The 24,217-nt window shown below is 42.0% G+C and overlaps 1 protein-coding gene across 1 annotated transcript; it reads left to right on the forward strand.

Annotated features, from left to right (window-relative positions):
• Positions 1-8,197: 8,197 nt before the first annotated feature.
• Positions 8,198-24,096, forward strand: LOC115813635 (alpha-2-macroglobulin). The gene is made up of 35 exons (XM_030776153.1): positions 8,198-8,328; positions 8,528-8,708; positions 8,992-9,151; positions 9,397-9,449; positions 9,926-9,946; positions 10,076-10,241; positions 10,352-10,436; positions 10,746-10,848; positions 10,959-11,067; positions 11,230-11,339; positions 11,467-11,637; positions 11,732-11,910; positions 12,077-12,218; positions 12,328-12,540; positions 12,694-12,843; positions 13,532-13,666; positions 13,780-13,879; positions 13,965-14,079; positions 16,906-17,131; positions 17,204-17,330; positions 17,455-17,576; positions 20,166-20,217; positions 20,351-20,434; positions 20,523-20,699; positions 20,799-20,874; positions 20,985-21,141; positions 21,290-21,364; positions 21,707-21,869; positions 22,154-22,344; positions 22,446-22,661; positions 22,764-22,882; positions 23,011-23,101; positions 23,211-23,279; positions 23,611-23,716; positions 23,815-24,096. Exons 1-35 carry the CDS (start codon positions 8,231-8,233, stop codon positions 23,886-23,888), a joined length of 4,416 nt encoding a protein of 1,471 aa, XP_030632013.1. The 5' UTR covers positions 8,198-8,230; the 3' UTR covers positions 23,889-24,096.
• The last annotated feature ends 121 nt before the right edge of the window (positions 24,097-24,217 follow it).

Consider the following 24,217-nt stretch of genomic DNA (forward strand, 5'->3'; position numbering starts at 1 on the left):
CAGTTGTCATTTTTGGTGTTTGTATAAAGTTTTAAATTCAAAGCACAAGTAAAGCTTTATATTGAAAACATACACATTCAAAAAATGTTCTGCTCGTCAACAACTGAAATCCTGAAAAGCTGTCCACCATGGAAAATAGTACTGTTGTAAATAGTATTTATGAAATAAGGGGATTCATGGAACACCCTACAATGAGGAAGTGTATTTTTGGCACCACCACTGAACTGATTATTGCTATCTGTAGTCCTTACACAAAGAAACAGCGTGAAACTGTGCTGTTCTCCTTGGGGCAGGAAGCTCAAATCTGCTATATTCATGCTACCAAGATTCTGGTTTGTGCAAATACAAAAATGTAATTTCCAAAATCTAAGAAATGCAACAAATACAGTAAAACAATTCCTTTTAATAGTCACAGTAAAATGCATTTATAGTTTCTTAATCCAGTTAGACATTTATTTTGTACAACACACTAAAAATCTAAAATTTTCTGTACATTAAATGGTGATCCCTACAATTACTAACATAAGGTAGTCTTTTTCTCAAATAATACTTTACTGATTATTTTTCATTTGTGCTTACAAAGTATGATTCAGTCATAGCTGCACGACACCTTTGCAAACTGCGCTTTCTTTGTCTGGTCGTGTTTTGTTTTTGATGTTGCAGTCCTCGAGATTCTTGCACTCGTACAAGTTTTGGTATCAGCGTTGCCAGATGGGAAATGTTAAAGTATCTTACCAAAGGCTTAAAACTGTCGTATTTTGAGGAAAATTATCGTACGCGAATCATAACCAAGAGAACAAATAGGCGTAAATGTGAAATTTCAGAAAACGCGTATTGAGATGAACGACCTGACACCGCCTACAATTCTAGCCACATTGTTTAAAAACGGACTTTGCCTCCACCTTGTCCTCGCCATCACCTTCCTGTTCAGCACTCATTTTCTTTCCTTTTGTCACATGGATGCAGCAGTAAGCTATCCCTCGCACAAACTCAAATGTATGAGGGGCCGTTGTGGACAAAAATCGCGCTAAAAACACGAGAGAGAACGAACCCTTTTTGCGCGAGAGAGGTCTGGTTAGCCCACGAGAACAATTGAAACCCTGCGAGGAGTATTGAAGCCCTCTAGTGGCAGGTCCAATGGTAAGCGCACGCGAATGAAACTCGCTTGCAGGAGAGAATGAAAGTAGCTGGCGAGAGAGATGAACAGTGCACGCTGTCCTTTCAAAAGCGCGCGAATGAAAAGTAGCAGCAATCTAGGCAGCTTCAAACCAGTTAGCTAGCGAACTAGCCAGTTAATCTCTTTTGATTAACTAGGTGAGTTCATTTGAATGGCTAGGTAATATAATGTAACAGAGTTCCATTATTTTCTGGGCTGGTACAGGGCATGCTGGGAGTGGATTTCTGTTGTGGTGTCTATTGGTAAAAGAGTTTTCTTGTTGAGATTGTGCATTGTTCTGTAATGTTCTGTACTGTTTATGGTGTGTACTTGTTGTCTGTGGTTATCAAGTGGGGAATGCTGAGACATGTTGTGTCACCGTTTTGTAGTGCAGTAGAGCATATGGGTATATAGTAGGGATGTAGTCAAGACAAGGCAAGTTTGTGATGTTAGATGCTGTTACATGGGCATCTAACTGTGTGAAAACTTCCATCAATAAAGCGAAGATCTGTTTAGTCACATTCACCCAAGTCTGCATTCCTGACTTTTTGTTACACTGATGTCAGAAGTGGAATGGCAGATTCTGCTGAATTCAGATCTTGGGTGTCTGCTGCTTTGAAGCAGAATTTCAAAGAGGAGAGAGCTGATGCGAGAACTCATGATGGGGACAACAGCGGTGGGGAGATCTGGCCCAGGTCATCTATGCGCCAGGCAAGAAGAGACACGGTGACCCTGGAAGCTGAAGTTACACCGTTACCGGGAGCTGGTGGAGGTAGCACGGTACGGAGGAAGATGGGGCGTGACGGCAGCCAAAGGGACCACATGCTCCAGCAGCAAGCGGAGATGGTACAGTGCCTGCAGCAGCAGATTAACAAGATGGAGCAGGCTCTCTCACGCCTCATGCTGCCACCAGACCACACGGTGAACCCCAGCCTGAGGTATCCTGAGCAGCCAACAACATTTCCGAAACTGGGGCGGTATGACGGTACCAGCAGCTGGGAGGCGTACCTTTTTCAATTTAATCTGGTGGCAGCTGCCGCAAAATGGACTGATTCCCAGAAAGCAGCTAGCCTAGCTACAACACTGGAGGGACCGGCTCGCCAAGCTTTGCTGGCCGTTAGCCACCAAGGAGAGGTCTCCTATGCTGAGATGGTGGCAGCCCTGCAACGGCGGTTTGGCGAGCCTGTATCTGTCCTGGGTTTGAGGGACCAGTTTCACCAGCGCAGCAGGCAGGATTAAGAAAAACTAGGTGTGCTGGCCGCTGACGTCTTACGCCTAGCCAGCCGGGCCTACCCTGAGTTACCTCCAGCATCGGTCCAGAGCCTAGCATTGGATGCGTTTCTGAGAAGTCTAAGGCCGGGTCAACTGCGGCACCAGGTGCACCTGGCCTATCCTGCAACACTAGAAGAGGCACTGCACCAAGCAGAGGAGATAGAGGCCATCTTGACGGATGGGGCCGGCTCAGCCATGCGTCATCCTGTGGTAAGAGCAGCAACTGAGATGCTAGAGGGTCACCCTGTAGTGAGTGCAGCACGTCCAAAGGAGCTAAAGCAGTGCTGGGCCTGTGGGGAGCTTGGACATCTGCGACGATAGTGCCCCAGCAACCGACCTCACCCAGGGTCAGCGCCGGGAAACGACAACGGGTCAGTGTAACCGGGGACAAGCTGACCCGTATGCCCCTCCTTCCCTGGAAGAACCAGAACGACTGAATGTGGGCCGACTGGGCCATGGAGGCACCCTGCGAGTGATATGCCGTCTCCAAGGGATACACTGCAGGGCTCTCGTGGACACTGGGTCAGATATCAGTCTGGTGAGGCCTGGTGTGTTACCTCATGTCGAGTTCCATCCAGCCACTAGGGTCATGGAGACAGTGACTGGTGATCTAGCACCAATGCAAGGCTGGTGCACCTTGTCACTGGGATTGGGTGATAGCCATATAGAAGCAGAGTTCTGGTTGGCTGACATAAAGGATTACTGTATCTTAGGGGTGGACTGTTTGGAAGCAGTAGGAGCTGTAGTAGATGTGGGGAGGCGCATCTTGTCAGTGGGTGATGCCCTGGTAGCACTCAACACGCCAGATCCGGCATCTTGCACAGTGAATGCTTCCACGACAGTAGAGAGTCTAGGCATGGATGATGGACCTACCTGGGAGGACGTTTCTACAGAGGCCGCAGCTGCCTTGGAGGACCTGTGGGAGCGGAGCAGAGAGGGCCTGACACCAGAAGAGCAGCGGGAGCTCAAACGCCTGCTAACGGAATACCGTCATCAGTTTGCAGCCACAGGCAAGTGCACCCGTACCGATATTGTGACACACAACATAAATACTGCTGATGCTGCTCCAATACGACAACGTCCCAGGCGCCTACCATTAGCAAAATTCCAGGAGGTAGAGGCCGAACTAGCAAAGATGGCAGCAGCAGGGGTGATTGAGCCAAGCGACAGCTCATGGTCATCACCTGTTGTGCCAGTTACAAGGAAAGACGGCCGATTAAGGTTGTGTGTTGACTATCGACGTTTAAATGAGGTGACACGGAAAGACTCTTACCCAGTTCCCAGAGTCGACAAGGCCCTCGATTCAGTAGCCGGGTCATGTTGGTTCAGTTCGCTTGACCTTAGAAGTGGGTATTGGCAGGTGGAACTGACTCCAGAAGCCCGACCCAAAACAGCATTCTCCATTGGCCAGGGCTTGTGGCAATTCACCGTCATGCCATTTGGCCTCTGCAATGCCTTTGAACGCCTCATGGAGAAAGTCTTGAGCCCTCTGTCACGCTCTGCCTGCGTGATCTATCTGGATGATATTTTGGTTCATGCCGCTGACTTCACTTCTGACACGCTTCCTGGGGCACATAGTGGGGCCCCACGGAGTCTCAACAGATCCCGACAAAGTCAGAGCAGTGCAGGAGTGGCCCATCCCCAGTAACAGAAAAGAGGTTCGGGGGTTTCTTGGCCTTGCTTCATACTACCGCTGATTTATCCAGTCCTTTGCTGATGTGGCCAAGCCATTGCATAGGCTGCGGGAGAAAGGGCGAGACTTTCAGTGGGACTCAGACTGTGAGCAGGCGTTCCTAACACTCCAGCAAGCCTTGGTAAATGCACCCATTCTATCCTTACCCAAACCCGGCCAGCTCTTTATTTTGGACACAGATGCCAGTGAAAACGGAGTCGGTGCAGTGCTGTCACAGCGTACAGATGGGGAACATGTGATTGCTTACTACAGTAAGTCTCTGAGCCCAGCGGAACGAAATTATTGCGTAACCAGACGTGAGCTGCTAGCTGTGGTGCTTGCTGTCCGACACTTCCATCCCTCCCTGTATGGCTGTCGCTTCCTGCTGAGGACTGACCATGCTGCCCTCCGCTGGCTACTCAGTTTCAGGGAACCAGAGGGGCAAGTAGCCCAGTGGATTGAAATCCTGCAAGGGTATGACTTCCATGTTGAACACAGAGCAGGACTGCTACACCGTAATGCAGATGCGCTCTCACGCCGACCCTGTGCAGAAGGGGCCTGCCGACACTGCTTGAGGCTGGAAGAGAGGGAACAGCACAGGGGGCAGGTAGCTCGGGTGAGAACCCAGCACACACCTAGGCCACTGGATGGAATGTCAGTGGAAGAACTGCGAGAGCTCCAGGAGGCAGACCCGGACCTGGGGCCAGTGGTGAGGTGGAAACAGGGAGGGGTGAGGCCTGGACGGGAGGAGAGTGCACCAGTGTCCCCAGCCATTAAAGCACTGCTTGGGCAGTGGGACTCCCTAAGCCTGCACGAAGGAGTGCTGTACCGGGCCTGGCATGCGCCCGGTGACCGGGTTGTCTGGCAGTTGGTTGTGCCCAAGTCCCTACGAGAGAGAGTGATTAGGGCAGTGCATGGGGCCCCGGGAGCTGGCCACTTTGGTTTTTACAAGACGTTACGGAAACTGCAGGGGAAGTTCTATTGGGGGCGACACCACAAAGATGTGGAAACATTCTGCCGCCAATGTGATGAATGCGTAGCCAAGAAGGGACCAGCTGGGCAATCACACGCGCCCCTGCAGCAGTACCAGGTTGGTGCCCCTATGGAGAGAGTTGGAGTGGATGTGCTGGGGCCCTTTCCCCTGTCAGAGAGGGGAAATCGTTACATCCTTGTGGCTATGGATTATTTTTCAAAATGGCCAGAGGCGTATGCGATCCCAAACCAAGAAGCGAGCACCATCCTTGACTGCCTCCTAGAGGGCATGTTCACCAGATTCGGCATCCCGATGGAGATTCATAGTGATCAAGGACGCAATTTTGAGGCACAGATATTCACTGAGCTCTGCGACCGACTGGGTATCAGGAAGACCAGAACTACACCTCTCCATCCTCAAAATGATGGGTTGGTAGAGAGGATCAATTGGACCCTGGCCACCCAACTGGCTATCTTAACCTCTGATGACCAACGGGACTGAGACCAACACCTGCCTCTCGTTTTGTTTGCCTACCGATCTGCAGTACAGGAGTCTACTGCGTGCACCCCAGCAGAGCTTATGATGGGGAGGGAGTTGCGGATGCCTGTAGATCTTATTTTTGGACGACCACCCGAGACCACAACATCCGGAGCCCCAGGACTGGACTATGTTCATCAGCTGCAGAATCGCATGGATGCCGTGCATGCAGTGGCCCGAGAGAGCCTAGCCCGTGCTGGATTTCGTCAAAAGAAAGCATACGATGCTTATGGTAAAGGGTGGGAGTTCCAAGAGGGCGAAAGGGTGTGGGTGTTCAATCCTAGACGCAAGAAGGGACGTTGTCCCAAGCTTGATAGCAACTGGGAGGGGCCATGCCAGGTAATAAAGAAAATCTCTGATGTAGTGTATAAGGTAAGAATGAGGGCAAGACCGCGGGCAGTGGTGCTTCACAGAGATCGTCTGGCCCCATACTCGGGCTCGGCGGGGGCTGCTGATACTGCTGAAATGGGGCCAGAAGTAGAAAATGCTGTTTAGTCACATTCACCTAAGTCTGCATTCCTGACCTTTTGTTACAATAATAATGATGATCATGACCACGCTGACGGCAGCTATAGGCTGATAACAGAGGCGACTGCTCTAAGACTACACGGGAAGCCGAGCTTTCTCTAGGACGTTCGTCAATTCAATATGTAATATTGTATTTACATTACTTAACTCTCTTATTACAAATCAATATTTTGGGCTAGAAAGTGTTCAACTTCACGGCTAGTTGGTTCTGCATTCATTTCTCGCAGGCCGTCATAAGCTAATGTAATTTTTTCTCATAGAAACCTGAGGAAGCACGACCCATATAAATCCATTGACGCTGTGCATCTCTGGGGTTCAGTGGCACTTCAGAATACGCTCTGTTTTCAGTGCAACAAAGCTAGACATTTATTGGACAATATGCTTTTAAAACATTGTTTCCGGACACACAGCTTCCATGGTCTTCCATAGTCTATGAGACTGGTGACAACGATTTTTACATTGAAAAAATTTCTGCACGTTTATCGGACAGTAGGCTTGATTTTGTGCCGCCCGGACGCTGGGCTGCTGTATATGATGATTGTAGAAACTCTTTTAAACGTCATGGCAAAGAACATGACTGAAAGTGTTTTAAAACTGTATACCGGCACTGGCGGAATTCAAGCTCGATCTATACGGAGTGTTGGCAGGCATGAGACATAAGCTTCTGCTCATTTTCTCTGTTATTTGCTATACCGTTTCTATTTGTACATACTGTTAATAAAATTGTAAATATAGCATTCTTGAGTTTGTCACTCGCTATCGTTTCACTTTGGTAAAGGTTGATTTTAAGCTAGGTCATAGAGGACCTAGCCAGCTAGTGAGCAAGCTGGTGCAAAATTGTAGATGTTGCTAATGTTGTCGACCTGATTTTGGCGAAGTTCTTTGATAGTCTTTCTTACAAGGAGAGACTCAGAATTAAACAGCAGGGCAGATCAACGCCTAACGTTAATTTAGTTCAAAAATCAGGGAGCAAAGACCGATCATTTCACGTCTCCTGGTATGACAAAGTGAACTGGCTAACTGGAAGTACTCAGAGAATGTACTGTTGTCCATTGAGAGGAAACTAGTCAAGTCTCCGGGAAAGAATCTGACAGGAATGACAGGGTAATAGACCATTTCCTAGAAAAAGAAAGGAGGGCAGAATTCGTATATAAATAACAACAAATGTAATAATTGACTAATTTTATGACGAAAGCCTAAATTGTGCTTCCCCTATTTCAAAGACCAACAGCCACCACTGGCTGATAATAACCTAAGTAGTAAATTACAACAAATATTTTTATGTCAGTGTTTTATTCATGTGTTGTAGTTTATTACTGTAAATTTGCTAAAAGAGCAACGAAATCATATAAAATATGAAATAATTTACCAAACAACTGGAATAGGCTGATAGAGAGGACCTGCTCAGCAAAATGGTAGTCTCACGTTTTGGGCACAAGCAGATTGCTTATGATAATAGCTTTTGGCTGTATTCTAAACCGCATACTGTGTACTGTGTACTACACCAGTAAATACTGCATGCTATTTTTCATTTTTTTTTCTTTGATAAGGCTGTATAGCTGCACCTTACTAACCCCTTGGGTTGGGTTTGTAAATGCCTGTGGTAACACGAATGGGATAATCCATTACCTGGGTCCATTCACGTGATGGAAGAAAACAAGGTGTTGGAAGAAAACACGGATAAATACAAGAAAAAAACACTTGACAGTGACAAAGAAGGCTGAGCAATTCCTTCCTTCACTAAGACATTCAAAAACTTTGGATGCAATTAATAGAAAACAGCTACAACTGGAAATATAATGATGTGTAGATTGGACCAGTAAGCAGAGGATTGGCAATGCTGAGCACTGGCAAATGCAACTCAGGTTATTGCAAGTTTGTCCAAAGATTCTTAAAAATATGAAACGTGATTTCTTAGTACAGTTGGCAACCCTACAAGCCCACTGTCCAAGCCCACGGCACCGTAACATAAAAACAGGCTCCAGATCAGTTAATCATTAATATAACCACGTCCATTTGCTGAAAAGATCAGCGTGGATATATGTGCATTAAAAGAAGGCATTCAGAACTCACAGCTTGCAGGAGGAGCTAAATGCACTTAGCAATGGCTATTCTTGGGACGCCATTGTGGAGAGGACTGATCCTAGTGTTTTTTCACTTCTGCTATACTGCCAAGGGAACTGAACAACCGTAAATACAGGATACATATTACAATCATGTTATCTTTTTGAAACGTATTGCATCTGAAATATTTGTTTAATCAGGTCGGATTCAGTTACAGTTGTGAAAGCATTTACACCTGTGGTGGGGGACAGGTGTGTGAGTTGAGATGTAACATTGGGGTGATGTGTTTTTTCTCCCTGCAAATCTGTGTACATTCTCCTTCCAGGGTGTTTTTGGTGACATATCCTGCCGTCATACAGCCAGGTACTGAGTCCAAACTGTGTGCCAGTCTTCTACAGCCAAAAGAGACTGTGATAATGACAGTTTATCTGGTCAACAATGACCAGAACCGAACACTGATTCAGGAAAGAACGCAAGAAGAGTTTCATCGCTGTTTTAATTTTCAGGTCAGTACAAACAGCAAAGTTTTCCTAATCCCTCCGTACCTTCATTTGGCAAATGTTGTAGCATCTTGCCATGAAAACAGAAACAAAAACACAAATATTGCCAAATATTTATTTCTTTATTTTTGGAAGACATAGTGATCTCTTTAAAATGTATTTACCTTCTTAATCTGGGCTGTCAGTCTACTTCCCAGATGACCAAAACTTACTACTGTCTCAAGAAATGGACATAAAAATCAAGTATACCGGCTAAGTGCAAAATGTTGGCATTCTGTTCCCCTCACAGGCTCCTCTACTGCAGGCTGAGTCTAAACAGACCATTACAGTGGAGGTGCAAGGGGAATCGTTCCACTTGAAAAAGGAAAGGAAAGTTCTGTTCAAAACCTTCAAAAAAAATATGACTTTTATACAGACAGATAAACCAATCTATATTCCAGGACACACAGGTAATGTATTGGTTCTAAACACAATGGAAATCTATTTCTGCTTGTAAGGAAAAAAAACAGCCTAAATCATTGTTACTCCAAAATACAAATTAGAGCTATTGAATTTAACATAAACTGTTAGAGACTATAATTGAGTCTCTCAATGAAAGTCTCTAAAACACTCTATTAGTAACAATGTGAATGCACAAATTTTTGAACTCATCAGTTTTTAATACTTATGACTCTTAATTTTCTCCATTTCTCAGTGCTTTTCAGAATTGTGTCCATGGATTCCAATTTCATACCAATTGAGCAAGTGGTAAGTTGCATCCTATGCAGAAAAGTTTTCATCCGAATCTATTGCGGGTCATAAGGTTCGGCAGCATCCCTTCCATAAATATTTAACTATATACACATTTAACCACAGCAAATAAACATTGAGACACAACATTGAGGCACATTTGCTCTCTAGACTTTGATCTCAGAATAAATATATTTGGGTTGCTACTGGGCCTCAATATTGATCGGTTGATGAACTATTGCTGAGTTCAGAATATGGCAGTAAGAAAATACTAAAAACACTATATCCTCCATAACAGCCTCTGGTTCACAATTTTATGAAGGAATCTCACGTTCAGTTTCAGTTGTTCAGTTGTAAAATTAGATTTTCAATTTTCATTGGAAGTCATGAAAAAAATGGATAGCATATCATGACTTTCAAAATGATCATATATATTATGTATAAAGGAAACTGTTAAGACATGAGATTAAATTATATCTATTTGACTTTTACAGTACCCAGTAGTGTACCTTGAGGTAAGCCACTGGAAACTGAGGTGATGATATACTTTACTTAGGTTTCAGCACTGTTTCAACATACAACAGCTCCTCTGTAACCCTCTGTTCCATCTAAATATGTATTACTGTTATTCTCCACAAAAACAGGATAGTCGGCATAACAGAATCAGTCAGTGGGTAGATGTCTCCTCCAAAAGCAAGATTTTACAGCTTTCTCATAACTTGGACTCAGAGGCACCTCTTGGCATGTACCAAATCATTGTAGAAATTGATGGAAGACAAATAAGACATTATTTTCGTGTAAAAGAGTATGGTAAGCATAACAGAATGATGATTTTTCCTCAGTTCAGTGCATAGATAAGTTTTTTAAATGCTCATTCATTGTACATCTATATACTGATATTAATCTATTCCCCATTTCAGCTTTGCCAAAGTTTGAAATAAAATTGAACTTACCTGAAACAGTAGAAATAGGTGGAGAGGGGCTAAAAGTAGAAGTGTGTGGAAGGTGAGTGGATCTTTCTTTCATGATTTCCTCTCCATTTATGAAGGCCATGTCATTAAATGGATGCATTTTGCAAACAATGTAATAACTGGGGGGGGGGGGGGCAGCCCTGCAATTTAACTTAATATCTCCATTTAATGTAATGCTGCAATGGGGGGGGGGTGGGGGGATTTAATGTAATGTAATGTAATGTAACGTTAATCAAGTTGCAAAGTAACTTAATATCTGCATTTAATGTAATGTTAATCAAGCTGCAATGTAACTTGATATCTGCATTTAATGTAATGTTAATCAAGCTGCATACTTGTCCAGATATACTTATGGACAGCCTGTTCCTGGGAAAGTGTTTATGGAACTGTGCGGAAAATCACATGTATCTTCCCATTCTCCATCATGCCTCACTGAATCGGTTGAGGTGGGTCCCTCCCATAATTAATTGTAATGAGCGCTGGGAACATTTCATTGTTCCTCAGTGGAATTCCTCTCAGACAACGACTTCTTCTCATTTTGCTTTGTTTTTTCCAGATGAGTGACAGTGGCTGTATCATTCATGTCTTCAACATATTTGATTTACTGAAAAACCAAAGTATATCTTCATTTCATTTTTCTGCTAAGTTAACTGAAGAAGGAACAGGTGAATGACTTGCAGGGAATCTCTGTGGGTCCCACTCATAACATTTGGTTGGAGTGTCACCATCAAATTTATAAGATTTACTGTGGATTAAAGATGTTCCATTTTTAGTCAGATTTGAGAAAATATTTTAATTTTGTTCTTGTTTTCCCGTCTCTTCCCCAGGGATCTCAATGTCCAAAGATGGCACTGTGTATGTATCTTACAAGCTTGGTGAACTCACATTTGTTGATACACCAGATAACTATGAACATGGAGCAATAATAGAGGGAAAGGTACATTTGAATGTTGTTTGCATTAACCCCATTCTGTAACGTGGACTATGATCAGTTTACTTTGGTGGTGCATTATTTAAGCATTGGTTTGAATCTTATTTTTCTCCTTCTCTCCTTGGAATTACAGATCAAAGCTAAATATGTTAATGGAACTCCCATTGCAAACAAGAACATCTTTCTTTCGGGTGGTCAGTTGTTGTCCCCAACTCTAATAGAGAATCTTACCACAGATGCTAATGGAATAGCTCATTTCTCTGTCAACACAACAACCTTTCCTGCAGCCCCTCTTAACCTCTTAGTATGATACACCTTTTTCTTATTTATTATTTATTAATCTGTGAAAAATTACATGCATGTCATATGATAAATTCTGTCTTCCTCCCTCAATCAAGGCAAGCGATACTACCAAACATTCTCATAACTGGTATGACAGACCCCACATTATAAATGCATTAAGAATCATTGACCTGGCACAACCCCACAGACCTCACACACCCACAAGAGGTGAACTTACTGTAGAAGACTTGGAGGAGCCACTGAAATGTGACACAGACGTACCAGTAACTGTCAGGTACGCTATTGTTGGTGAAGCCATAAAGAATGGGTCCTTAAGCATAATCATTCTGTCTTCCTCCCTCAATCAAGGCAATCGATACTACCAAACATTCTCATAATTGGTATGACAGACCCCACATTATAAATGCATTAAGAATCATTGACCTGGCACAACCCCACAGACCTCACACACCCACAAGAAGTGAAGTCACTATTGATAACATGGAGGAGCCACTGAAATGTGACACAGACGTACCAGTAACTGTCAGGTACGCTATTGTTGGTGAAGCCAAAAAGAATGGGTCCTTAAGCATAATCTACTTGGTAAGTGTTTGCAAATGGTCAAACATGTGTATTTCTCTTTCTCTAACATCTCTTTAACCCAACAAAATAGTTATGTGTTGTGTTTATTTATTGGTGTCTCCTGATGTAGGCATTATCCAATGGAGAGATTGTTCAGTATGGAGCCATGAAGGTTACAGTAAAGGACTCTGATAGAGTGAATCAAGGCAAAGTTTCTTTCACACTGCATGTCAGTGCTGAGACTGCTTCTTGGGTGCAGATTTTGGTATACTGTGTTCCACCAAGTGAGACTGTTATAACTGGCCACAAAGATTTCAGAACAGAGCAGTGTTTCAGAAATAAGGTAAAGGGTATGGCCAGACACATATTCTTAATTATTTCTCATTAAATGTTAGGACCATCCTAAATGTTCCAAATGCAGTTTTACAGAGATTTAATCAAGCATCCTAAATTTCTAAAATGACAATCATGTACTTACTTACTACATGTGCCTTAGGTATCTTTGCAGTTTTCTCCGTCCAAGGCCGTTCCAGGTGAAGAGAACACCCTGCAACTCTCAGCTGAGCCAGGCTCACTGTGTGGTCTCAGTGCTGTGGATCAGAGCGTGCTCATCTTGGAATCAGGGAAACGTCTGAGTGCTGATAAGGCAATATTCAGACCTGGGTTGTGTATTTGTACAGCGCTGATTTTTAGATATGACATCACAACACCCTAAGAAATAACAATAATATTTTTCATTTTTATTGCATATCATGAAGCTTTGTAGTCAAAGACTCACATGAAAAACAATTAAAGCGCATAACTTTATAAAGATTAATGAAAAATAAAATCTTAATATTAACACAGTAAAAAAAGAGGATCTAACACATAGACTCCTAATAGGACAATGAGAATGAATTTAAGATCATAAACATAGAACCTTCTGAAGCAAAAATTTTAAAACTGGTTTCAAATTACACTTTACACTTTCGATGCTTTCATTTTGCATGAGCAAATTTTCCATAGACATTGTGTAATCTTAAATACAACAATACAATATTCTGTTGTGCAAGAGATGGCCCACAGCCAGTTTTAATTTGCTTGATTAATTTTGAAACTTGGTGAGGTCAGTGAATGTGATCAGACTTTGACAAGTAACCAGTTTTTTCAGTCAATTTTTCAGTTCCCTGAAATCCTTCAGGATGGCTGTAAAGTGTATACATAAAAATCTCATAATGCACTGGATTTAGTCATGCTCCTTTGAAGTACACAAGCTGTATAAAAGTTTTGTAACACCCTGAAAACTTACGTAATCACTCTTCCTCAAAAAATTCCATACCTCACTTTCACCATAGATCTTCAGGATGCGGCCGCCACCACATCATCCAGTTGAACTTGACAGTGACCATGACTGTGTTCATGTCAGAGACCGCCGATATGTGTTACCATTCCCTGGTGCAGTAGACATTTCTGCTCTCAGTCTTTTCAAGGTATGTTCCACATATCAAGTTTCATTATGTTGTCACGGTTAGTGAGGAGTCTGCTGTTTTCTTCTGATCCAGAGATGAATCTTCTCATGTTATCTTTTCCAAATGTGAAACAGAGAATGGGATTGAACTTGGCCACAAACGCAATTGCAAGAATTCCTCCCTGTGTAGTGTACAGAGGAAACACTTATCACTTGAGTGGTGAGATCTTACAAAGCACAATGTTTTATATAAGGGGAAATGTCAGTATAATTCCAGTGTGTCCGAAACCTGGTTTATTATGTTTCTGGCTGGTTTACAGTTTACCCTGAGGGCAGCAGAGGATTTGGCATGGCAGGAGGAAGTGGGATGCGTCCAACTGAGACAATCCGCTCCTTCTTTCCAGAGACTTGGATCTGGAATCTTTTAGAAGTAGGGTAAGTATTTCAGTTTTGAGTTTTGTGTGTGTGTGTGTGTGTCTGTCTGTGTGTGTGTGTGTGTGTGTGTGTATGTGCATTTTATTTGTAAAAGTTACTGTTTGGTTATAAAGAGATTATAGACATTCCCACTATTATCAAAGCATTTAATTTAGGGGCAATGTCCTGTGTTCATAGGGTTTTTTTCTGAGATTAGCATAGTTTTTTTTAAAAGTCTGTTTTATGTGTTTGTGTGGGGGCTAAGAAGTAAGAAGGACCCAAAAAGATTAACATGCTGATGACTAAAATTGGTTTCACCATTTCCAACCTCTGCTCAGATGAAAGTAGTCATTTGAACTTGAATCATATGGGGAACTTTTTACCTTCTGCACTGTTAGGGAGCCTGATTATCCATTACTGTTGTGGAGATTAATTAATTTCATAAATATATCTGTTTAAATATCACTGTTGATATTTCAGGGCCCTTGTCCATTTCAGTGGAAAAATGACATTGAGCCTAACAAAAGGAACCTTAAAAACTGCTAAAAAGCCTGTTGTGCCAGTGGTATGAGGAATATCTGGTTAATGGTTCACTGTGAATATCAGACTTAATACTAATATCACTCTGCTGTAACCATAACCTTATTTTGGAACCTGAATCCAGTGAAATTACAGATATTCTGAAAAACTCTATTTATAGCTTAGCGTTCTGAACACTGAACCTAGAAATTATTCCGAATAACTCTTCATTACCCGTGCATATAATAAATAACAGCATTAAAGTAGCAAGTACAATAATACTCTTCGAATTCAATACTTCTAGCTAACTAAGTTTCTGGATCACCACATTCAGTAACAAGGAAATAACTTATCACGTGCTCAAAGAGTAGGTATACGAACGGACACGTTTAATACAACGATCAAATTCGAACGGTACGGAATGAATCTAATGTTGAATAAATTGGAAATCAGGTGGAATTTAGGCACATCCGCTATACACACACATAGAACAGCATCTAAACTACTAACAAGAAGACAAACAACTAACGGTAGACAATAACAATATCCTCGTTACCTAAAGTATGTATGAATGAACAACTCCGCAAGCATGAGGCATTACTCACGAAGAGGCACGCCTAACCAAAAGAACTATCTGAGTGATGTTCTAGTGGAGTTACTTACACACAAAAAGGGGTATTGAGGAAGGGAGAGAAAAAGGGATGAGGAAGAAGAAGAGCAGGCCCAGCCACGTTCAGATAGGAGACACTGGAGTTATTGAGGTTGGCAGTTGGAGACCGTGAGCGAGACTTCGTGTCGGTGCCGGGAAAGTCTTTTAGCGTCGCGGATCTTTCGTAGCGGTGAGCCCGGGCCGATTCTTCGTGGAGATGAGCAGGGCAGAACGGACGGACTTACGGCTGATACAACCGGAGCTCAACTGGAGCTGAACTTTGGCGCAGCTGAACTGTAGGATAGCAGGGAGTCAGGCATTTGATTTGCAGACGGGGGGTGCTGCCATCCTTTTGGGGGTGTCTCTGCCTGAAAGGAGGAGACAATCCTTGGAATTTGGGAAGTATTAATTTGAGCTCGGTTGAAATTATTTTATATAACTTTTTCCCATTAAAGAATAGTAAAATTACGTTCGCGTACTCGTATCTACAGCATTCTATGCTCCCGAACAAGACCAAATATGGTTTCTTTACCATTAAAAACAGTTACACCGATGGTCATACAATTAGCTGCTCATGACTGCTCATGGCTCCTGGCTATTTTTAAGTTTTACCGCACATTTATGACTGTCCGAACAGTTATGACTCGATATGCGTATTTAATTGATAATATCGTATGGTTAGTTTCATTTCTCTTTTGTTCTACATAGTTTGTGCCCGAGTGGAGCTATGCAGATGGGGCCTGTGACATGGTCTGAATTCCATTCTCACAGGGAAACTAACCACCCGATGTGATCTAGTCTCCCTCGCAATTAAACGTTATCAGCATTTGACCAAATGCTTTGGGGGTTGCTGCGCTAAAACATCGAGCCTGGCGTCTGTTAAGTGTTACAGCGAGTGGTTTCTGCTTTGGTGTGTATTGGTCTTGAACGCAGGGCGGCCTGGGCCACAAAGAGAGAACTGGGATCAAAGGGGATAGGGATAGAGAGGCAGAGTGAGAGTGATAGAAATAGATAAGGAAGGGTGAAAAGAGGGAGAGAGATTACACAACTGCAACTTTAATTACTAAGGAACACTTAAGGTTAACAAATGACCTTTTCTTTTTGAAAGCTGCACAGTGCCCGCCCGACAAGCCATTCTGACATGGCTAATGAGCTAATTAGTGTGTGAACTATGAGACAGGCACACCCCCTTCCCATTCTCATATCCTCGAGTTTATGACTGACAAGAAAATATTCCATCACAGTTTCGTATTATGCACAAGATAATCTCCATTGCATTGCTTTTTGATTTCGACTTCTTTCAGTTTCAGTGCCCTGCGGATGCTAATTATTTTGTTATGACACATGTTAAAATTACTGTATAAGAATTAATACTATATAACTGTTTGACGGGCACCTGGCATTGTGTGGAAAAACACATTTATGATCATGAATCATAAACCCCAAAGTTGGGGGGGCAATTTATGTGTGAATAAGTATCATGGTGGGGGCAATTTACGTGTGAACGTTGTTTGAATGTTTTGGGCAGGCCAGGTCTACACCCTACAGTGTCTCAAACAAATGAGGAAAAGGGTCAGACACCTTCCCATACTGCTCTCTCTCTCTCTCTCTCTCTCTCTCTCTCGCTCTCTCTCTCTCTCTCTCTCACTCACTCTCTCTCGTCTCTTTTCTCTCTTAAGGGAATCTGGATCTGCACAACTGCCTGTTACTGTCCCTGACACCATCACCACCTGGGAGACAGAGGCCTTTTGTCTGTCCTCCAAGGGCTTTGGTCTGGCTGCCCCAGCCGAACTCACCGTCTTCCAGCCTTTCTTCCTGGAGCTCTCCCTTCCTTACTCCATAATCCGAGGAGAACTGTTTGAGCTAAAGGCCACTGTCTTCAACTACCTGTCAAAGAGCATTATGGTGAGGTTTACACTGATGAAGAAGAAAACTGTCACCAATTTCTCATTCTAATTCCTTATCTTTCTCTGACAGGTTAAAGTAACTCCAGCCCCTTCCTCAGACTACACTCTAAAACCCTCCTCAGATGGCCAGTATTCTTCTTGTCTGCGTGCAAATGGTAGGAAGACCTTCAGATGGACTCTGATACCCTCTGTGCTGGGTGAGTTACTAAGCTCAAATGCTGCATTTGATCACTCCCCTACATCACTTTTACACTGTCTTGTTCTGCCTTAGAGGATTTGTTTCAGAACAGATGCAGTTTCTTATCATATTATTTTGCTCAGGGGTCCTGAATGTGACTGTAAGTGCAGAGGCAGAAGCATCTCAGTCTCTGTGTGACAATGAGATTGTGACTGTACCAGACAGAGGCCGCATTGACACAGTTACACGAACTCTGCTGGTGAAGGTAAATCCCCATATCTATTACAATATCAAACGTCCTCTGGCAGGAAAAGTGCAAAAAGACACAAAATGCTGAAGAACTAATGTTAAATAGATTGGACAAGCACTCAAATTGTGTCACAGTCTCCAAGAAATAATTGTCGTTCCCAACACAACATGTGGATATTTTAAAGCAGTTTAACAACTGCAGTAGACAGGATAGTTCCTGCAAAAACAACAGTGGAATCTCTGCATTTACCTGACGTTTCACAGCTTTAGAGCAATCTCTACACAACACAAATGGAGAAACCAAGTGACATGCCATCTTTACAACATTCCTAGACATCACGCTACTGTACCGCCCATGTCTTTAGGAAAGAAAAAAGACATCTAAGATACCTCAGATACGTTTATAAAGTGTTTGAGATTTCCTGCTGAGACAGTTGCTTTCCAGTAGAAAACATTTTAAGGGTCAAAATGGAAATCTTATTGGGCTTTTCATACTAATACTACACTGACCTGGTTTAGATAATGATCTCAGACCAAATGTGAACACCAGTAATGTTTCGGTTGTAATTATTTTGTCCTGCTATGTTGTAAGGGTGGAGCCAAATCCGAATACGGTATTTGGCAAAGTACAAATAGTGGGTTTTTACAAATATGTATTTCGTACAAATATTTTAAAAAATATTTATTTTCGGGAAGAAAAAAACACGTCAAATAGTTGGTGTTCCTCACTACGACAGAGTATTAGAGCCACACTGAGGGAAAAAAATTCTGAGATTTCAAGAGTAAGGTCATAATATTACAAGAATAAAGTCGTAATATCATGAGAATAAAGTCATAATTTCAGAAGAGCAATAGAGGGTCAGAAGAGCAGCCTCTTCTGATACTTCTCCTCCAAAATAACACGTAGCCTAGAATTGCGCTTGATTCTCATAATATTTTGGCTTTTTCTCGTAAAATTATGACTTTATTCTGGTAATATTATGCCCTTTTTCTTGTAAAATTACGATTTTATTCTCGTGACAGTTTCCTCCAAGTCCACGTGGTTCTTTCTTCAGAATCGACAGTTTCTAGCACAATCTTTTCAAAGTCCTGATACTTGTGATAATGTGGTGCTGCTGTGCAAAAAGATGAAGTATTTTGTTATTTGTAAAATCTATACTGAAGTATAACTTCACAAGATGCTCCACGTAGGAGATTAGCCTAACTTAGCTCTGGCAGACGAGTTACTAGCTAGTTCACCTACACGATGTGTTCACTGCTCTGTCAACCTGTGTGTCACGGGGTTGCATCCTCCAGTTAGGGCGGATGGTAACGAGGCTCACAATTTCACATCGGCATTTATTAGTTTAGAGTTTAGTTTATTGATCTGAGTGGGGATTAGGAACTCAGTTTTAAAATGATTTTCTTTTCAGTGATGATTATGGTTATATATTTTTGTTGCTAGGTTTCTGAAAACCATAAACCAGTATAACATTTAAGTGTTCATAATTATTATAATAGTTTATTGAAGAATACCTAAGCTATATTAACACTGTAATATCCTAAAATTAGAAGTGTAGTTAAAAAAAGAAAACAGGATTGTTACACCTGTTTCCACTTTTATTCAAATACAAACACAAATACAAATCATTTTGCTGCCTCAACAAATACAGACACAAATACAAATACTTGTTTTTAATAATGCAGATCTTAAAATATACTTTGTCTTAAGTACTGTGTAACATATGTAACATATATATGGCATTTTCCAATTTACATTTCATGCAATCAAAGGCAGTCATAGCGCACAGGTTTAATATGGACTACCTAAAAACATTCCTTCCACAAGAATAAGGAACAGGGCAGATGATGATGGGAAGGTGCACAGGAGAGGGAAAAAAACTCTCAAATAAAATGAACAAACATGTATGAAATATAATCTTTTATCCTACCTTGTTTAAATATCACTGTGCTAACTGACTTAGCTTTTTCATCTTCCAGCTTGCACTTCATTGTGACACTAATAAAACAGCTGTTTGAGTAAGAGGCTTCACAAACCTCTCTAACTCTGACTATATTCATGACATGCTATGACCTCTTGCGTTCCACTGTATTTTATTATAGGATGCACTTTATGACCACAGTTTTGTTAATATGTTAGAGTGATTACTAGTTCAAGTTCAAGTTTATTTAAACCCCAATATCACTCTTTACAGTCTCAAAGGGCTTTACATGCCCATAGGTTTACAACAAACAACACAGGACGGCACCGCCTGACTTAATCCTCGTAGTGGGCAAGAAAAAACAAGTGTAACAGGTAAAAAAATGAAAGAAATCTGAAGAGGGACCATAGAGAAAGGACACCCCTTCATGACCAGGGAGCGATTACAAACAATACAATCAAAATGCAAAAGAAAACACACTAGCAGACAAAATAAAGACAACAAAAACAGCAAAAGACGATGACCAGCAACAAAGCTGCCACAACCACCAGGACGAGGGGGATAACAATGATGAGGAGGATGACAGGGAGGGATGAAGAGGACGGGAGGGATTGGACCAGGCACACCAGAGCACGCAAAGTCAGGCTGCCGATCTAAAGATGATGGTTTTCTGTCTCCTGCAGGCTGAAGGCACTGAAAAGACCAACAGCTACAGCTGGTTGCTTTGTACCCACGGTCAGTGTCTCAGACGGTGTCGTTATTGTCACCTGAGAATCCACTTTATCTTGTTGGACAAACAGTACTCAGATGTATATTTCTTACAGTGTTTATAGGACGTTTTTCTGTTCTGCTGTGGTCTTTTCTGTAGGAAACACTGTGACAGAGGAGGTAGAGCTCGCTCTGCCTGAAGTTGTGGTAGAGGGATCTGTTAAAGCTTCAGTCTCAGTCCTTGGTAAAAATACCAAAAAAAGGAACATTAACATGAACTGCTACCTCTTTTTGGGGAGAAGCCATAATATCACATCTCTTTCTCCCTGTAGGAGACATTTTGGGCCGTGCACTACAGAATCTTGATGGATTGCTGAAGATGCCGTATGGGTGTGGGGAGCAAAACATGGCTCTTCTCTCCCCTAACATCTACATCCTGCAGTACCTAGAGAGCACTGAGCAGCTCACTTCAGCCATTCGAGAAAGGGCCACTGGTTTCCTTAAAAATGGTGGGAACGCTTATGTTCAGTTTTTCAGAACTGTGTATAAAAGTAAATGATCCACCCTAGCTCACCTCTGCCGCATTAACTGCATACATGTGTTAACAGGATACCAGAGGCAACTTAACTACAAGCATTCTGATGGATCCTATAGTGCATTTGGTGTAGGTGATGGGAATACATGGTGGGTACGCTCATCAAATTCTCCTTACTTAGCACTTTGGTGTGACTGAGAAATGACACTGTTTACCAGAAATGATTCTTGTAATCCGTCTCGCCCAAAATCACCTCCAGGCTTACAGCTTTTGTCATGAGGTCCTTTGGCAAAGCCCAAACTTACATTTTTATAGAGCCACGCCACATTACTAGTGCAAAGCAATGGCTAGTAAGTCAACAGAGACCAGATGGTTGCTTCATGAGGAAAGGTCGTCTTTTTCACAACAGAATGAAGGTATTTCACTTGACTTACACAGCATTTAGAATACTAATTCAGTTGACTAGTCGCAGACAGTTTGAGGAGATACCCATCTTTATACAACAAATTTCTAAAACAAAAAAAAACATATGTCAACATTCCTGTTGTTGAAATTGCATTATAGGGAGGGGTGAGTGATGATGTGACTATGACCACATACATTGTTGCTGCAATGCTTGAGCTGAACATATCAGTGATGGTAAGCACATGTGTGGCAGTAAATTACAACAGCATACAAACTATTGCTTTTATCTTATTCCTGATCCTTCTTGTATGGCTAAGCACTTTTTATCTTTGTTATTTTTATTATCGTAATGGACAAACCAGAGGCATTTCGAATGGGTTTTTAGACTGAATCACCACTAAATATATTTATATGATTAATTTATGTCATCATTATCATCAAAATAATAATAATAATAATAATAATAATAATAATATGTGTAAAGTTATGTTGTTAAAGCTGAATCTGTGAGACTGTGTTACTGTGTTGCTTGCTTTACTTTATCCATTTGAACTGAATGCCTCTCTTCCTCCATAGGAGCCCTCTGTGAGTAAAGGCTTGTTGTGCCTAAAGTCCTCCATCAGTAATCTAACAAATAACTACGCCACTGCTTTGCTCGCCTACACCTTCAGCCTGGCTGGGGAAAAGGAAATACGCTCTCAGCTTCTGCAAAAACTGGATGATGTGGCCTCAAAAGAGGGTAAAGCATTTCGGGGAGTGATCTTTCTCAAACAGCTGTGCCTGTTCCAAGACATTTAGCTTAATTCACCAAGATTTCATCAGGGAGATACCCAAATCAAAGTGGTTAAGATGTTATGTGAACACACCATAATATGTTGTAGTTGTTCCTGTTCTGTTATCATTTTTTCCCTTCAGTGCGTGATTATCTATGTTTTAAGTCAGTGATGATGATCTTACAACTTCATCAAAATCATGTTTTTCTTCATTATCTCATCGGCACTCTATGTCTTTGCTTCTTCTTAGGTGGTCAACTCTCCTGGTCCCAGTCAAATTCAGAACAATCAGAGTCCTTGGCAGTGGAGATGAGCTCTTACGTGCTGCTAGCAGTTCTCACTAATTCCCCACTCTCTACTGCTGACTTAGGTTATGCCAGCAGGATTGTCAGTTGGCTGGTTAGGCATCAAAACCCCTACGGAGGGTTCTCCTCCACCCAGGTATTCCAAAAAGCATTTAGATGCAACAATGTCCAAATTCAAGATTAGGTTTATCTTTCTTAAACGGGTAACCACTGATGATGACATATTCGTATTATCAGGATACGGTGGTGGCACTACAGGCCCTGGCTCTGTATGCCACAAAAGTGTTCAGCTCAGGTAGCTCTGCAACGGTGACAGTGCAGTCTGCCAGTGGAGCAAGTCACCTTTTTGATGTGGACCAGAGCAATACACTGCTGTACCAGGAGAGGGCGCTACAGGACATACCAGCAAAATATAGTGTTGAAGTGAAAGGCTCTGCCTGTGTCTCTGTACAGGTTAGTGGAATAATCTCACTCATTTCTCGAGTTCAAGAGTGTTTGTTGAATATATCAATTTTTTCTTGGTCTTAATGGGAACGCGTTACCCGTCTGTCATAGATGGCCGTGTTCTACAACATCCCAACACCCAAAAAGGACTCTGTTTTCAGTGTTGAAGCAAAGACTGAGGAGAACTGCACAAAGTCTCCACAAACTCTGGTCATCAAAATCACAGTCCAGTGAGAGTGAACACATTAAAACCCACAATTTTTGCCTAAGTATTTAAAGGGGTCCTGCACTTCACTCAAGTGTTATTTTTATAATATTTCTGGTTTTTATAAAACTTTGTCTTTTTCATTTTTCTCAGATATAATGGGTCACAGGAGAGCACCAACATGGTCATTGTGGATATAAAAATGTTGTCAGGGTTCATAATCGATGAAACTTCTTTGAAAACTGTGAGTTACCCATGTCAATTATTGCTTTTGTTGTTATCTCTAAATGTCCTCAAGACAGTCCAAATATTCTGCAGTCAACAATATTTACAAGTTTCGAATGTCTCCACAGTTGAGGCGTTCTGTACTTGTGAGTCGTGTGGACTCCCAAGATGACCATGTCATCATGTATTTGGAAGAGGTGAGATGATACCAGTAGAAGACAAGAATAAACTACAGCTGTAGTTTCAAAACACAACTTCTCATTCATAATTCTGTGTTCATTATGGATTACAATAAGCTGCAAAAGTAGCTCATGTGTAAATTACATAGAATAGATGGCTGACATTCTATTCACACACTGTTAGTTGAATTCCATTATTTAATGCCATGTCAAAAATGGATTTGGAATATTTTGTCCATTGTTGTAAAGTGAATTCCACATATCCTTTACATTCTTATTTGACTTTTATTTTAAACAGCGTGGGAACACTGTGTCAGTGTCGTATTTTATTCCTCTATTGTCTTTGCAGCTTCCGAAGGCTATTCCTCTTCATTATACTCTATCTGTTACTCAGCAAGTCCCAGGGAAGAATCTCAAGCCAGCAGTGATAAAAGTCTATGACTACTATCAAACCAGTAAGATGCTATTTGAGTGATCTTAACAGACTTCCCAGCCCTTTGCTCCATACAGTAATTAATAGGGTTTTGTGATAATGTTGTAATCTCTCTTTCAGGTGACCAGGCTGAAACAGAATATTCTTTCCAGTGTACAGGCAAGGAACCTGACATATCACACAATGAAGTGTGATTGACTTTGTCAGATGAGGCATACTTTCTTTCATTCATTCATTCATTCATTCATTCATTCATTCATTTCTAAGCTGCTTACCCTAATCAGGGTTGCAGGAGGTGATGGGACCTATCCCACCACTCATTGGACAAAAGGCAGGGAAACACCCTTGATAGGACGCCAGTCCATTGCAGGGGAGACACACAGACAAGCACATTCACAGACACATTCACACCTTGAATTTCCATATCTTTAGTATCTCCAATTTTCCTGACTTACATGTCTTTGGACTGTGGGAGGAAACCGGGGCTCCCGGAGGAAACCCACACAGACACAGGGAAGACATG

The sequence above is a fragment of the Chanos chanos genome, chromosome 6, assembly GCF_902362185.1.
Source record: "Chanos chanos chromosome 6, fChaCha1.1, whole genome shotgun sequence".
Classification (NCBI taxonomy): Eukaryota; Metazoa; Chordata; class Actinopteri; order Gonorynchiformes; family Chanidae; genus Chanos; species Chanos chanos.

Coding starts and splice junctions, on each gene's coding strand:
- LOC115813635 (XM_030776153.1), top strand. CDS start 8,231: ATGCACTTAGCAATGGCTATTCTTGGGACGCCATTGTGGAGAGGACTG. Junction 9,947..10,075: donor ACCCAGTAGTGTACCTTGAG/GTAAGCCACTGG, acceptor CCACAAAAACAG/GATAGTCGGCATAACAGAAT. Junction 11,068..11,229: donor GTTAACTGAAGAAGGAACAG/GTGAATGACTTG, acceptor TCTCTTCCCCAG/GGATCTCAATGTCCAAAGAT.